Consider the following 15,875-nt stretch of genomic DNA (forward strand, 5'->3'; position numbering starts at 1 on the left):
TCCATTTTGTGTTACTTCTATTCCTTTACCTCACTTTACTGTCATACAAAGTCTAAGGAAAATGGCAACGGACTGGAAAAAAAATCTTGCTTCACTTTTTACGTATTAGAATCGAGATTTTGAGCAGAAATAATAATATGAAAAGTATTAAAAAACGTCGTTCGATACACGTGCGGAAATGTCATTCTTCACTCGTCCCGAGTCTTGCCACTCGCCTATCGAAGTGGACCTACTATTTTTTTGAAGTGTAGTTTACCTACAGCCTTAAATAAAATGGCCTATACTTACATATATTACATTCCTCTGAAATTACCCAATGAGGAAACATTTGGGGCATTATCTATGAAAAGGGACCTTATTGTCGATGGCGCTTACGCCGCACAGCGTCGCGCGGCATTGTATTTATATCGGAGCATCGTTAATAATGACGTAACTGCTATCGACAATAAGGTGCCTTTTCATAGATAACGTCACATTTTACCACCATTTAGGTTATTTAAATGACAGTCCGTAAAGTCCGTTTGTTTTAGCTAGGGCCTACCGCGACAGGGAGGTAACATGTCGAACGTGGTTCGCGGTAGGCCTTCTGTTCCCATACGTATGTACCTATTCGTTCGCAAATAAAGCGCTAACAGCCTCAGTAACGGTACGCGCAAAAAATGTCCCGTAAGTGACTTGTGAGACACAATTCCTCGTGTGTGTAAGTGTATTAATTACAAAAGAGTAGGTTTTATGGGTATTTTATTAATTAGTAGGTATTGAGACTATTGAGAATTGCATTTAAATAAGAGAATCGGGTATTTGACTGTATTTAAAAAAAAAGAGATAGGCAGTAATTTTTAGACACAATTTCTTATTTAAAATCCTGATAAAACTATAAAGAGTAGGTATTTTAATTGTGACGTCACATGCTAGTGTTTCATATAAATTCCATAGTAGCAAAATTGTTTTGAAAGTTCGAAAAAAGGAACTGATTTGACTAGTAGTCAAATGCCCTATTGCAATAAAAGTTCTGCTGTGGCCTATTTTATAAAGCTACAAGTTACAATTTACAAGCGGAAGTCTCTTTCTAACCCTATGTGTTAGAACGAGACTTCCGCTTGTAAATTGTAACTTGTAGCTTTCTAAAATAGGCCACTGGTGTCTCCAATGTGATATCATTGAGTACGTAATTTTAAAGCGATAACTTATAATAACTTTTTAAACACACTTTGCCATTATAAAGTAGGCGAAGATATAGCTTGCTCAGACGGATTCTAAAAAGATAAACATTTAAGTTTTAAGTAAGTACTAGCAACCCGCCCCGGCTTCGCACGGGTTAGGAAATTATACACTTAAACCTTCCTCAGGAATCACTCTATTGATAGATGTGTGATGTGGGACGTTGAGTGAAACAAGTAGGTTCGAGTAAAGACGTGTAATCAATTAAATAACACGTACATGCACTTATATATGTTAAGGCTATGCTTGTGTGTGGGTGAGGCATAGCGCACACTACACCTCCCCCCTTGAAGGAAAAAAGATTAAACTAATTCATAAATTTAATCTTTTTTTTTTTACTTAAAAGTTTTATTGATTATAATTAAGTTTAACGCACCATTGCAAAGAAGAAAAGAAATAAAAACTATAGAAAATTAACAAAGATAATCAAGAAAAAGTAATAACATATGATATAAAGTTAAAAAAATATCTTTAATGCAACTGAACATGTGGGTTTTAAAATGTAAAAAATGCTATTTTATTTATTACTTAATCCTGAGATTACGGTTCAAAATAAATCCAAAGTTTGACAGTACAGGTAAAAAAAAAACATTTGTAATTATTGTAATTATTACTTATTCAACTACCTATTTCATGCACGCTTTGATGACGAAACGTAACACGTAACTCATACGTAAATCACTATAAAACTACTTAATCAAAACATTAAACAATATTGTATAGGAAAGTACACCACCAATTTTTTATAATTAAAATATAGCATAAGAAACAATTATAATTGTATTCGTCAATGCATTTCATAGTCCTTTAGTTTTTACGTACTTACGTACATATCGTACATTATATAAGTATTTTGATTGTCTCGTATTGGTACCTTGAATTATATCTTCATTACATTTTAGTATATAGTTACTTGCAAGCTTTATTCATTTAACACATTTATAATTATATGCGCATTACAACAACATTTTCTTAAAGTTTGCATCTTTAGCGTGCATCTCTATCACTCACTGCAAGGGTACACAACGCATTTACTTACCTGGTCGGCCGACCCCACAATAATTATTTATTTAAACATTTGCTCAGGATACAAGGAAATTTAATTCAACGCGCGCACACATACTATTTATTTATATTCACATTCAGGCAGTTCTTTTAACACTTCCTTACATCATATCCTTCCATGTGTCCAAGGTGTCTCCACAATTGATACTCGACCGAATCATGGTCAGACATCCAAGGATTCCGTGCCTGCCTTGTATCCTGGCGTACCCTTGTTAATTACCTAATCGCTCAAGGCTGCCTCTCGGGCCACCGAAGATGCGATAGGTTTTTTTCTATTCATATTACCCTCTCACAAAAAAAAAACATTCATAAACCATGCACATAACACAACACCATGAAAACTTCAACAAATAAGAATTTCAACAACTCTTAGTTGATCAGGCTAATCGTTCTATGAAAAACTTATCTGCTTCAGTTTACCCGAACACTACGAACGCACAATCTAATATCAATCAAATTCCATCTCCTAAATTAATCAGCCTATAACCGAACTAGGTCCCTATTATTTTACATTTCAACAAACCATTTCCAAAACTTTCAAAAGACACACATTTACAAACATTTTTACGAACCTTAAAATTCAACCCCTAAAATCCAACATTAAATCTTTTCTTAAACGTACTAAGCCTACTAACTCAATACATTTCCGTCATTTACAATACATACCATTCTTTATTCTAAAAGTCATATATCCATATTATTATACAGTCATATCTTATGTTTAATTCGTCTGATCCGTGTTTATAAAAAATTACAAGTCCGGTACATATTAAGTTTTAAAAATAAACATTTAAAAAATCTTAAATTCCAACTAAGTCTTAAATTGTACATACTAATTTATTAATCCTAGTATATGGTTAAAAGTCGGATTTGTCTTTATAATTAACAAAGAATTATTGTAAAATTTAAATAATCTAAATCGATGCACAATGCTACAATGTTTACTTTGAAATTTGAGCTGTAATTACAGACGGCGCATACCAATCGTGGTGACATCGTGGCCAATGTATAGTACCTACTTTATTTGCAAGTTATGATGAAATTACTTCTAAGTATTGGGAATAATTGTAAAACAAAAGTTTACGTAACACTGAATGAAATTGGAATAAAATAAATTGGAAATTTTAAAAAGAATAGTAGACAACAAAATATTATAAATATGTGGCTTGATTTAATCGAAAAAATTACATTGAGAAATAAAATAATTATATACCAATCTTTTAACCATATTAGTGTTTCGTCATCAAGCGGCAATTTAATTCAACGCGCGCACACATACTATTTATTTATATTCACATTCAGGCAGTTCTTTTAACACTTCCTTACATCATATCCTTCCATGTGTCCAAGGTGTCTCCACAATTGATACTCGACCGAATCATGGTCAGACATCCAAGGATTCCGTGCCTGCCTTGTATCCTGGCAGGGTCGCCATGTGATGTGGGACGTTGAGTGAAACAAGTAGGTTCGAGTAAAGACGTGTAATCAATTAAATAACACGTACATGCACTTATATATGTTAAGGCTATGCTTGTGTGTGGGTGAGGCATAGCGCACACTACAGATGAAAACCGCATGAAAATCCGTTCAGTAGTTTTTGAGTTTATCGCGAACATACAACACACAACACAAACAGACAAACGCGGCGGGGGACTTTGTTTTATAAGGTGTAGTGATATCTCGTATTTAACAACCAAAACTTTAAAATAGTCTGTCAAGCCGGATATGTCAGTAGCAATGTAAAGCAAACTAAAGTACCTATGGTATCCCTAGGAAACGAACAAAAAGCAGCAATGTACATCGAACAACGATGAAATGTAAACAAAACAGTTCCGCAAATAAGATATAAATGACACGCGATTTTCGAACAATTCAAACGTAAAGTCTATTTTTTTATTCGGTAGACTGAAATGACAGTTAATAGTATGAAATGACATTTCATGTTCATACAATTAACTGTCATTTCAGTCTACGGAATAAAAAAATAGACTTTAGTGTTGCTAACCCGCGATCTTTCAAATTTGCCGCCTTTTGCTACTGACAAGATTTGCTTGACCAAGTATAATAAATCATATTTTATTACGTTAAATGTCCGTATGAATATATAATCCGCGATTTTCGAACAATTCAAACGTAGTGTTGCTAACCCGCGATCTTTCAAATTTGCCGCCTTTTGCTACTGACAAGATTTGCTTGACCAAGTATAATAAATCATATTTTATAACGTTAAATGTCCGTATGAATATATTATCTTCGAAAGTTGTTATTTTCACGGGTTTGAATATAGACGGCGCCAGCAACGTAATACGATACGGCGCTGGAGGCAAGTTACGAGTAAACTTGTATTTTATGAGAGCCGTAATATGGCAATTTGACCATTTAAGTATCGGTCTGATTCTAATTTTAATAAACGTCAAAAATTTGATCTCGATACGATATGGATCGGATCTGTCAGTGTCAAAAGTGACGGTTCTGTTTGAAGAAACCGCAATATATAATAGGGTCAAGGCGTGAACGTCTTAGCTAAACACATAAAAAACGATAACATGTATTTGTGGTAGTTAGTTTTAATAATGTATGTTTGTTTTGTCCTGGTTGTAGGTAGATCTACATTCGATTCTCATCTGAGTGAACTGCGTCGTGGATATTCATCGGCCAATTGTCTTCATAAAGCACGTGCCTTCCTAAACCTTGACGTTGGCGGAATCATCGACAATATCGATGGAGCCATAACACCCAAAGATTGATTGAACAGTGGCTCAACGCAAACAGTGGTTCAGTCGCCCAAATATCGCTATACACTGTAGCACCCTAAGTGTTAGAATAACCATGGTTCATCCAATTCAATTTGTTGAATTACTGAATGTTTCTGCAGTAGCAGGGAAACAAATATAGCCTCTCTCATGTTGGAATTAGGTTGAGTGAGCCACTGTATCCGGCTATTTTTTCCGAGCCATTGTTCCCTACTTGACCCTACTTAATAACTACAACTCTAAGTTATGTTAGTGGCAGGAGGTCCCGGTTCAAATCTTGGTAAGGGCATTTATTCATGTGGTCATCACAGAAATTGTACTACAAATTGTACTATTTATTTACCTGTGATGAACGAATAAAGAATTGAATTGAATTGAAAGAGATTAGAGCGAAAGAGCGAGTATAAGTTTTACTTATTAATACCAAAATATTAATCCGTGAAAAGAACGTAAGGAACGTAAGTAGGTATAACGGGTTAGCACTGATTGACTAGCACGTTATCTTTTCGTGGATTAGCAAAGTAATATTATGGTAAATATTTAATTAATAGAGTGTGTTCGGAAAGAGCAGAGTCGTGGAATGTATTGGTCCCCATAAGACTCTTCTCTTTCCGCACCGACCATATTTATGGATTTCCGCAAAGTAACCTCAGGCGTGTCTCACTCCGCGATTTCGTCGCTTTGCTACAGGTAGCTAAAAGTACATCCATTCCGGCCCCAATTTTGGGGAAAGCCATAAGCCGCGCGTGGCGCTGTCGCCACCTAGCGGCCATATCTGTGCTGATCGTAACAGGCGCGTTTTGTTAGAGAGTGAGTCTACTGTACTTAGTACTATTATTTATTCTGTGGTAACGTCTGATTCTATTCAGGTTTAAGAATCTTTATTTCTCAAGAAGATACTTATAACAAAACTTCACTTATTACTTATTACTTACAGTAATAACACTAATAACATATACTAATCTATGGTCAAAAATTCTGCTCGTTCTAAACTTATCGATAGTCAAGCGCCATCTTTGAGTATTGTGAAGAACTAAATGAATCAAGTGAAAGGTTTGACTCCATGGGCCACTGCGAGTCTTACTCTATGAATCTTTTTTCACGGTTTCGTTAACAGATGGCGATGGCGCTCTAATCAGGCCCCGTAGCCAACATGCCAATCACTAACGCTCCGTAGCGAACGAAACGCAACTGTCACTGTCACACTTACATGGAAGAGTGATAGACACAAACTACACAAAGTGATTCGATAGCAAAGCGCAAGCGAATGTCACCTTGGCTAGGCCACCAGGCTTGAGACGATTGTATCAACCAGCGTTAGCGATCTTCAAGGTCATATCAAAACGAGATCAAAACCTTAAAAATTTGTTAATCAGAATCGGCGTCATTTATTTTTAAAAGGTGGGCAACGCGTAAACGTATCGTAAGCAAATAAAAATGAACCGTGATATTAATATCGATGTGAATTAAAAAATGATCGAACAGAGTCAGGTTTCTAATGTAAAAAAATCCTTTTATTATAGTAGGTACTATTGGGTCAACATTTCCGTCTTCACCACTGATGGTTGCCAGTTATCAACTGTGCGTTTCTCCAGAAACTTCCTGCCTCGCACAGCTAAACTGTGGAATGAACTCTCGTCTGCGGTATTTCTACACCGAACCGCCCTTAATTTGACGACTGGTCTGGCCTAGCGGGTAGTGACTCTGCCTGTGAAGCCGCGGTCCTGGGTTCGAATCCCAGTAAGGGCATTTATTGTGTGATGAGCACAGATATTTGTTCCTGAGTCTTGGGTGTTTTCTATGTATTTATGTATTTGTATATTATATATATCGTTGTCTGAGTACCCACAACACAAGCCTTCTTGAGCTTACTGTGGGACTTAGTCAATCTGTAAAAATGTCCTATAATATTTTTATTTTTATTTTTTATTTATTTAATTAAAACCTTCAAGAAAAGAGCAATAAAGCAGGCAACGCAGTTAAAGCCCTCTGGTGTTGCGGGCGTCCATTGGTGACGGTAATCGCTTAGGTGATTCGTCTGCACGTTTACTTCCTATAGGGAGCGTGCACAAACTGCAGGGGGCAGCACAGGTGCGAACGGAAATGGAACGGTAAGTAGGTAACCCTTCGCGCCTACATTTTTTAAATTTGCCGCTTTTTTCTACTGACGGAAATGGCTTGACAGACTATATTTACGTGACAAGGGTAAAAATTCGCCTTTTTCGGAAGTCAATTTTTAGGGTTTCGTACCCAAAGGGTAAAAACGGGACCCTATTACTAAGACTCCGCTGTCCGTCCGTCCGTCCGTCCGTCCGTCTGTCACCAGGCTGTATCTCACGAACCGTGATTGCTAGACAGTTGAAATTTTTACAGATGATGTATTTCTGTTGCCGTTATAACAACAAATACTAAAAACAGAATAAAATAAAGATTTAAGTGGGGCTCCCATACAACAAACGTGATTTTTGACCGGAGTTAAGCAACGTCGGGCGGGGTCAGTACTTGGATGGGTGACCGTTTTTTTGCTTGTTTTGCTCTATTTTTTGTTGATGGTGCGGAACCCTCCGTGCGCGAGTCCGACTCGCACTTGGCCGGTTTTTTTATAGAACGACATCCCTTCGCACCTAAATTTATTAAATTTGCCGCTTTTTACTACTGACGGAAATGGCTTGACAGACTATCTATCTATCTAATACCTTTAAACGAGCAATTCTTGCATATTTATTTATTTATTTATTTATATATGTATATTATATATTTAGGGATCTCGGAAACGGCTCTAACGATTTCGATGAAATTTGGTACCTATATGGGGGTTTTCGGGGGTGAAAAATCGATCTAGCTAGGTCTTATCTCTGGGAAAACGCTAATTTTTGAGATTTCATGTTTTCCGAGCAAAGCTCGGTCTCCCAGATATTATTTACATATGTAACAACATGTATGTCAGTTAAATAGCTGGTAAATCCCCATTTTCACGGAAAATAAATATAATTGCATTACGATCATATCATTATCGTTACGTAAACCATTTTCACCGAAACCGTCAGTAAGTTAATTGCAGACAGAGCGACACGCAAATACATCACGCCAATGTATTTGTATTATTTACTAAATGTAAATATTTATTGTAGAAACATAAATATATAAATAAAAACTAAAAATATAAAAAATAACTACTTACTAAAACCCGTCCCGGGCTGTCCCCGACGCAAAGGTGCCCATCATGCTCGCTGCGTTGCCGCGTTGGATTGCGATGGACAGCTTTTGCATTAGGAAAAACCCGGAGCGGGGGTCAAGGCCCCTTTCAATCAGGCGACGATCCAGCTCACGGAGGAAGGTCTTACCCCCTTTACTAAATAGGGTATTTAACTTTATTTAAAATAAATTATTTTATACCATGCTTCAGTTATTTTTAACACAATTTCTATTTTAAGACCCGTATAAAACTAGAAAGAGTATAGGTTTGATTGTGACGTCACATTCTAGTGAAGACAGACAGACGCACGAGTGATCCCATAAGGGTTTCGTTTTTCCTTTTAAGGTACGGAACCCTAAAAACGTATGAAATTACGTAAACTTTAACACTCTTGTTAAAACCATATCTGTCTAAATTAAATTAATATTTTACGATTTATACTTAACATGTTTTTCCTATTTCTGGTAGCGTAACATTTAGGAAGATATAACTAATTAAGGAAGAATATTAAATATGCATTCTATTTTTTATGATATAGGGGGCAAACGAGCAGACAGATCATCGGTAAGCGGTTACCGTGGCCCATGGACACCCGGAACACCAGAGGGCGGGCTTCGTGTAAGTTTCCAGAAACTTGAGAGGATGTTTCTGTATTTTTGGGAATATTCTAGGCACTTGTACATTTGCTACGCTGGTGCCCGATCGGAACTTACAAAACTTTTCACATCATTACATATGCATGCATATAAGTATATGAAATTCGCAATAAAACAGCGCCTTTCCGCTTTAGAGGACTCCTAAGTTTTATAAAATAATTAGCGACCCGCCCCGGCTTCGCACGGGTTAACAAATTATACATAAACCTTCCTCTTGAATCACTATATTAAAAAATCGCATCAAAATCCGTTGCGTAGTTTTAAAGACCTAAGCATACATAGGGACAGACAGCGGGAAGCGACTTTGTTTTATACTATGTAGTGATATTTTCATATCTGTAGTTTGAGTAGTAGCTAGCAATGTGCCAAAGAGAATCTTCAAAAATTCTGCACGTTTATTACCAAACCTTGTTATAGTTAGTTACGATTTCTATGACACTTGAAATCATAGAAAAATAATTATATTCCTCTATGCTTGAAACAGACGCCAATGAGGGATGAAAATGTTAAATGAAACAATCGTCAACAGTTAAGATTCTTAACGTTTCGTGGTTGCCCCTGGTTGTGCTTAGCAATGTGCAAGTTAAGTTGTTCTTAAGTTAAGAACATTGAGTTATATAGATTCCATAAGAGGTATGAGAATTTTCCCATGAAAGTTTCCAGAAATATTCGGAAATTTTGAAAATGTTCTTCAACTTGCACATTGCTAAGCACAACCAAGGGCCTATACGAGTACCTTGAAACTTTACAAGTGTACAATTCGACAATATTGTTAAATTGTAAACAAAAATATGTACCACAATAATTTTATATACTTATGTCACATGTACAATACTACAATTTACAAATATTTTGCATTTGAGGACCCGTAACACAAAACATAGAGGGTTAATAAAGTTTATAAAAATATATTTATATTTATATATTGCCTAGAGGGTATGTCAAGATAACACATTTCACACAAATTTATTTTTTTACAATCAGAGACGTCTGCGACCGATGCTATTAAGCTTAGAATAAATTTAAAAGTGGAAAATTTATTTTTATTTTATTTATAAGGCACACTTTACAGACGACATTCAATACATGAATACAATAAAAGTGGTAGGCTTTGTATAGAAATGCCACCCAAAATAAGTGAGCACAGCAAGAACAATAAATAATAACGAGCAAAAACTATCCTAAAATTATAAAATTATAAAAAAAAAACACTACTACTTAACTACTACTGTTATTCTTTTTGAGAAATAAAAATATCTTTAAACCGATTTAATTATTAAATTACATAAATGATCTTAACATGTTAAATTGCTTACTATTGTTGTTGTGTAGTATGGTGGCCAAGAACCTCAACGACTTGCCTCTTGAAAACCGCTAGCCGTGAGTTGAAAATGTCGATGTCTCTATGTTGTGATGCTAAATCATTGTACCGACGACACATTCTAACAATTTGGTTATAAAAAGAAGTATTATTTTTGTAGACTTGAAGGGCGAAAGTCTTAGGAGCACGGGATCTGAATCGAGGGGTATTGAAAGTAACCAGGGATAGTAAGCTAGGTGAGTCAATATTATGATGAAGAAGTTTGTGTAGGAATAAGAAGTCATGTAAGAGACGACGAGATTTAAGGGAGGATATGCAAAGTGTATGTAGTCTCTGTTCATAACTATGACGTATGAGATCAGGTTTGTAGCGATAGGACACGAGTTTAAGGCATTTTTTCTGTACTCGCTCAATGTTGTTAGAGTGCACATCGTAATGGGGCGACCAGACGATGCAACCATACTCGAGCACGCTGCGTACGAGACTCTGAAATAGGCAGAGAAGACTGCTCGGTTTTTTGAAATCTTTGGTAACACGAAGGATAAATCCCAGCATTTGGTTGCTTTTCTTAGTGATATATTCATAGTGGTACCTAAAATTAAGTTGTTCATCGAACCAAATGCCCAGGTCCTTAGCAACAACCCTACGCTCTAGTTTCTGACCGGTCAGCTCATAGTCATAGTAAAGTTTCTGTTTTTTATTAGAAAAAGATATTATAAAACATTTACTAACATTTAAAAACATACGATTACTAAGACACCAATCAGAAATTGTATGCAAGTCATTTTGGAGCTGAGTGCAATCATCAGTATTGTGTATCTTCGTGAACACCTTCAGATCGTCTGCATAAAAGAGTGATGGACAAGAGAGGTTATCTGCCAAATCGTTTATAAAAACTAAAAATAGTAATGGCCCCAGATGCGACCCTTGCGGCACCCCAGATGTAATGGGCACAGGGGCAGACATAGAACCATTGATAGCTACAAGCTGGCTCCTCTTATTCAAGTAAGAAAATATCCACCTGAACAAACTTCCGTGTATCCCGTAAAACGCAAGCTTATGGCAAAGTATACTATGATCTACCTTATCGAAGGCCTTGGAAAAGTCAGTATATATTGAGTCGACCTGTCCCCTATTCGCAAAGCTGGTACATAAAAAGTTTTTGTATTCTAGGAGATTTGTTATGGTAGACTTATTTTTAACAAAACCGTGCTGTTTTTCGGAAAATAATGTACTAAAGTGATAGTAGAGATGTATATAGACTAGAGATTCGAAAAGTTTTGCTATACATGACAGAATACTTATGGGTCTATAATTTTCGCAACACGACTTATCACCCGATTTATAAATAGGAACAATGTAGGCAGTCTTCCATACGGTTGGAAAAGTTCCAGTCTTTATGGACTTATTAAATATTAGACTCAGTGGCAAACTAAGCTCTTTAGCACAAGAGATAACAAAAGATGGAGGAATCTACTAAAAATCTACTGTCTTGGGTGAGACTTGAACTCACGGCCTCTGGATCCAGAGGATCCTGGATTCAAGTCTCACCCAAGACAGTAGATTTTCCACTTTTAAATTTATTCTAAGCTTTACATTTCACACATTCGCAGTTCACAACACACATAAACAGGACACCAATCAATTTTCCGCGTTTTCTAAATCTTGCGGTCAAATAATAAAACCTTATCCAAATAAGCACACCGTTTAAGAATTACATAAACCTGGTCGCGTCACACACTATTTTATGTAACCAGTTACAGAGATAGTGGGGAACGCACGGACGTACCAGTCCGCGATCACCAGCCAACGGCGCCGCACGCTCGCCCGCTTAATAAAAATGAAAACAAGATTATAAAAAACAATACATGTACACCAAAACATGTATTAGTTACACGAGCTACGAGGATTTTTCGAAAAAAGTGTTAGTCGTAAAATGAAAGTGAAACTCTAAGTGCAGTGACCGTTTCAATATGTTGAGCGAAAAATGGAAAGTCATTCTCATACTGGCTACGTCTGTGGTTGCGGGCGAGTCGAGCCGCGCGCTGAGCCTAGTCCGGGACCCTTACCGTCCTATCTTCATCCCTAAATACAAACCTAAACGCTCCAGAGTTCTTTTCTTAGACGACCACGAAAATTACCAGTCAGTCGGCCGAGGCGAGATAGATTTAACTTTAGAAAAAGTCAATTCGAAAATCAAATTTGACGACGCTAGCGATTACGATTTCACCTCACCCGACAAGACAGAACTATCAGGAAACGAGAGGTTCTACGAGCCGAGAATTCATCCTTTCCAATACCCTTTGTACCAAGGAAGATTTGGGAGATACGCTCCTAACTTCAACTTTGAGCCTACCGTTCCTTACGCGCCTTTTGCGCCGGCGGTCCGCAACAGTTTTTACAATACGGGGTGGAAGGCGCGCAGCCCAAGAGTAGTCTTCCCTTATAGTGATGTGAACGCTATCCAAACAAATTCGCATGCTGGCCCGACGTTTAACGATAACGTGGTGTTCCGCGACAGTTTAAACGACGTGGGGGAGAACGAGTTAGCTCTGCAGGACGACAACAGTGGTGATGCGTTCGCGGAGAGAGGTGAGTGGGAAAAAAGTTTGTAGACACAATGTTACTATCACTAATTTGTAGTGGCGGTGCGACGTGCGTCAAGATAGATAAATAGAATAGGGAATATTACTCTGCGTAGGGGGCGCCACTTCCACAATCAGTCACAATCTAAGGGTCTACCGGAAACGAGAGAGTCGAAATTTTGTTATCTAACCTCATCACTCTTGCATATTCGAGCGATAAAGAGGCAGCTGGGTTTAGATTTTCGCGTTTCCCGGTTAGGCCCTTTGTAAACAAACCGCCTTGATGTATTAATGTCATATTTTATTGTCTGTGATAACTTGTCAAAAATAGTTTAAGGTACAGTATGTGTCAGTTACTCTATGCTCTATGTATGGTTTACTATAGGCGCTAGTGCTGCACTCTTGCGGCAAAACATTGCAGTAATACTCCCTATTACGTTTCATTGACGCACCTAAGTTAAATATACTACTTAGGGCTCCTTGCGCACAGGGTTAGTCAACTAACTCTGAGTTAACCGTTAACACGGGGTTAAATTGTAGTGTTAACTCCGGTTTTAACCGGTTAACTCCAAAATAGTGGCTAAACCTGGATCGCGCAAGTAGCCCTTAAGTACATAACATTTGATTAAAGATAGACAACAGGCAGTCTTATCGCTGATCTGTTCCAGATTTTTTTTTCATTAACTCAAAAAATGTAGTACGCGCTCGATACAACATAACAATATATACCTAATCACTACTTAACAAAAAAAGCATCATAATCATACAAAACATACCAATACCAACATATTTACTAAACCTTTTGATTCTATGTTCACGTGGATGTAAATAAACATCAACATATTGAGATAAAACAGACACGTTGTTGTTGACAGTCGACATACATTACAAATTAATAACAGAAAATGACTATCAGGCGGTCTAGCATGAGTTGCGTTTTTGCGCGCGACTCCATACATCTTGAAATTGAAATTGAAATTGAAATTGAAATGAAATTGAAATTGAAATTCATGTATTTGCAAGAATGCAGGTCAAAAACGTTACAAAAAGGGTAAATACAAAGTTCCAAATACATTCCGCCACATAATGGCATGCAATATTATTTACATTCTTAATTTAATTCTAAGCTTAATTCTAGGTGGAGTTCAATATTAAATATTAATTCATTCTAGGTGTCTGTCAATTATATTATATTGAAGTCGCGCGCGAGATCGCAACTCATGCTAGACCGCCTGAAGAGACCCCCATTTTCTTTCAAATATAAAGTAAGTAATCGGTGGTTAATAGTAATAATAATGTTGTACCTCTTACATTTCATCAAAGTATCAAAAGGGCCACTACGTGTTGGCTTCGGCTCCGCGCACGCCTCCCAAAAGTCCGGAACACCATTGTTGCGCGATTGTTCCGCTCTTTAACAAAATCGTTGGCTGAGTATCCACAACACAAGCCTTCTTGAGCTTACTGTGGGACTTAGGGCCCGATTCGGATTTTGAACTAGACATTAGATATCTATTAGACATCACCAAGATACGATAACGATATGTTTAAGATCTAACCTGGCAAATTTGACATTTGCGCGATTCTGGAGATACTCTTGAACGATTTCCACAAGATATGACTTAGAGATCCAATTCACATCTAATAGATATCTAACTCTATCTAACGTAAAAGTGACATTGGTTGCCCGAATTGCGCTGCAAAAGAGAACTAGTTGAAATCTAAACTATAACGTATCTAGAATGGATCTGGTACTTACGTGTGGTCTCTTGTGGATATCTTGAAGTTCGAATACGGCAGTAGTACATATCGTATCGTTTTCTTCTCTAGAACGGATCTTGTTTTCCGAAACCGCGGTTAGTCAATCTGTGTAAGAATAAGAATGTCCTATAATATTTATTATTATTCCGATATCAGTGTATATTCGAATTAGCCTCTTAGTCTACCAGACAAGCCTGTTTATGGCAGGAAATTAGACATGGTTAGTTACGCGACCGTTTTGAACTTATAACCTCTGAAAGTTGTTATAATATATGTACTACGTAATATGCATATTACGCTAGACTACACATATGTGCAATATGTGTGAATAGACTAATATCATCATCATCTTCCTCGCGTTGTCCCGGCATTTTTGTCATGGCTCATGGGAGCCTGGGGTCCCGAGAATTGGCGTAGGCACTAGTTTTTACGAAAGCGACTGCCATCTCACCTTCCAACCCAGAGGCGAAACTAGGCCTTATTGGGATTAGTCCGGTTTCCTCACAATGTTTTTCTTCACCGAAAAGCGAGTGGTAAATAATTATCAAATTATATTTCGTAGGTACATGTATAAGTTTAGAAAAACTCATTGGTACGAGCCGGGGTTTGAACCCGCGACCTCCGGATTGCAAGTCGCACGCTCTTACCACTAGGCCACCAGCACTGTGAATAGACTAATATGTATATCTGACTGTAATCATGATTTTGGTGAAGTGTGTATTACTGTGTGTATTATTCTCGGTTGTGCTGTATAGGGCAGAAATAATTATTTGTACAACAAGAGATCAAAGTTTGATATTACTTCGAGTGCTTATTTTGAGTCCCGTGCAAGCGAAAGATTTTATACTAGATTCACGAGCGTAGCGAGTGAATCTAATTTAGAATCTTGAGCGTAGTAAGGGACTCAAAAGCGCACGAGATGTAAATAACTTTGATCTCGTGTAGTTCACAAAACTTTTCACCTCAGCAGTGAGAACATATTAGAGAACCCGAAAAATGTATTCCTTCTTCATTACTTACCTCTATTCACTCATGTTTTCGTAAGATATACCAACAATTAAGTTTTCACCTTAGCAGCTCGAACAAGGGTACTTTGCTACTTAAAAACGCTCATTTTGTCTCACTCAGTGAGCAAAATGCGATTTTTTTCACTGTTTTTAAGTAGCAAAGTACCCTTGTTCAAGCTGCTGAGGTGAAAAAATGGTTGTCGAAAACATGCAAAAAAAATAACAGCCGTATTCGAACGATGCTTATACTCGTAACAGTCAGTGTCAAAAGTGAAATTTTCAACCAAAATGTAGGTAATTCTTCTTCTTCTTC

The 15,875-nt window shown here is 37.1% G+C and overlaps 2 protein-coding genes across 2 annotated transcripts in view; one reads left to right on the top strand and one right to left on the bottom strand.

Annotated features, from left to right (window-relative positions):
* Positions 1-15,875, bottom strand: part of LOC134659233 (probable chitinase 2) — a 97,999-nt gene that overhangs the window by 39,569 nt on the left and 42,555 nt on the right. The gene's annotated exons all lie outside the window — the stretch shown is intronic.
* LOC134659281 (plasma kallikrein) overlaps positions 11,834-15,875 on the top strand; it is a 62,387-nt gene continuing 58,345 nt past the window's right edge. The window contains exon 1 of the mRNA XM_063514934.1: positions 11,834-12,804. Coding sequence (XP_063371004.1) covers positions 12,186-12,804 — 619 coding nt within the window. The 5' untranslated portion in view covers positions 11,834-12,185. The remainder of the gene's footprint in view (positions 12,805-15,875) is intronic.

This window comes from Cydia amplana, chromosome 24 (genome assembly GCF_948474715.1).
Source record: "Cydia amplana chromosome 24, ilCydAmpl1.1, whole genome shotgun sequence".
Taxonomy (NCBI): domain Eukaryota; kingdom Metazoa; phylum Arthropoda; class Insecta; order Lepidoptera; family Tortricidae; genus Cydia; species Cydia amplana.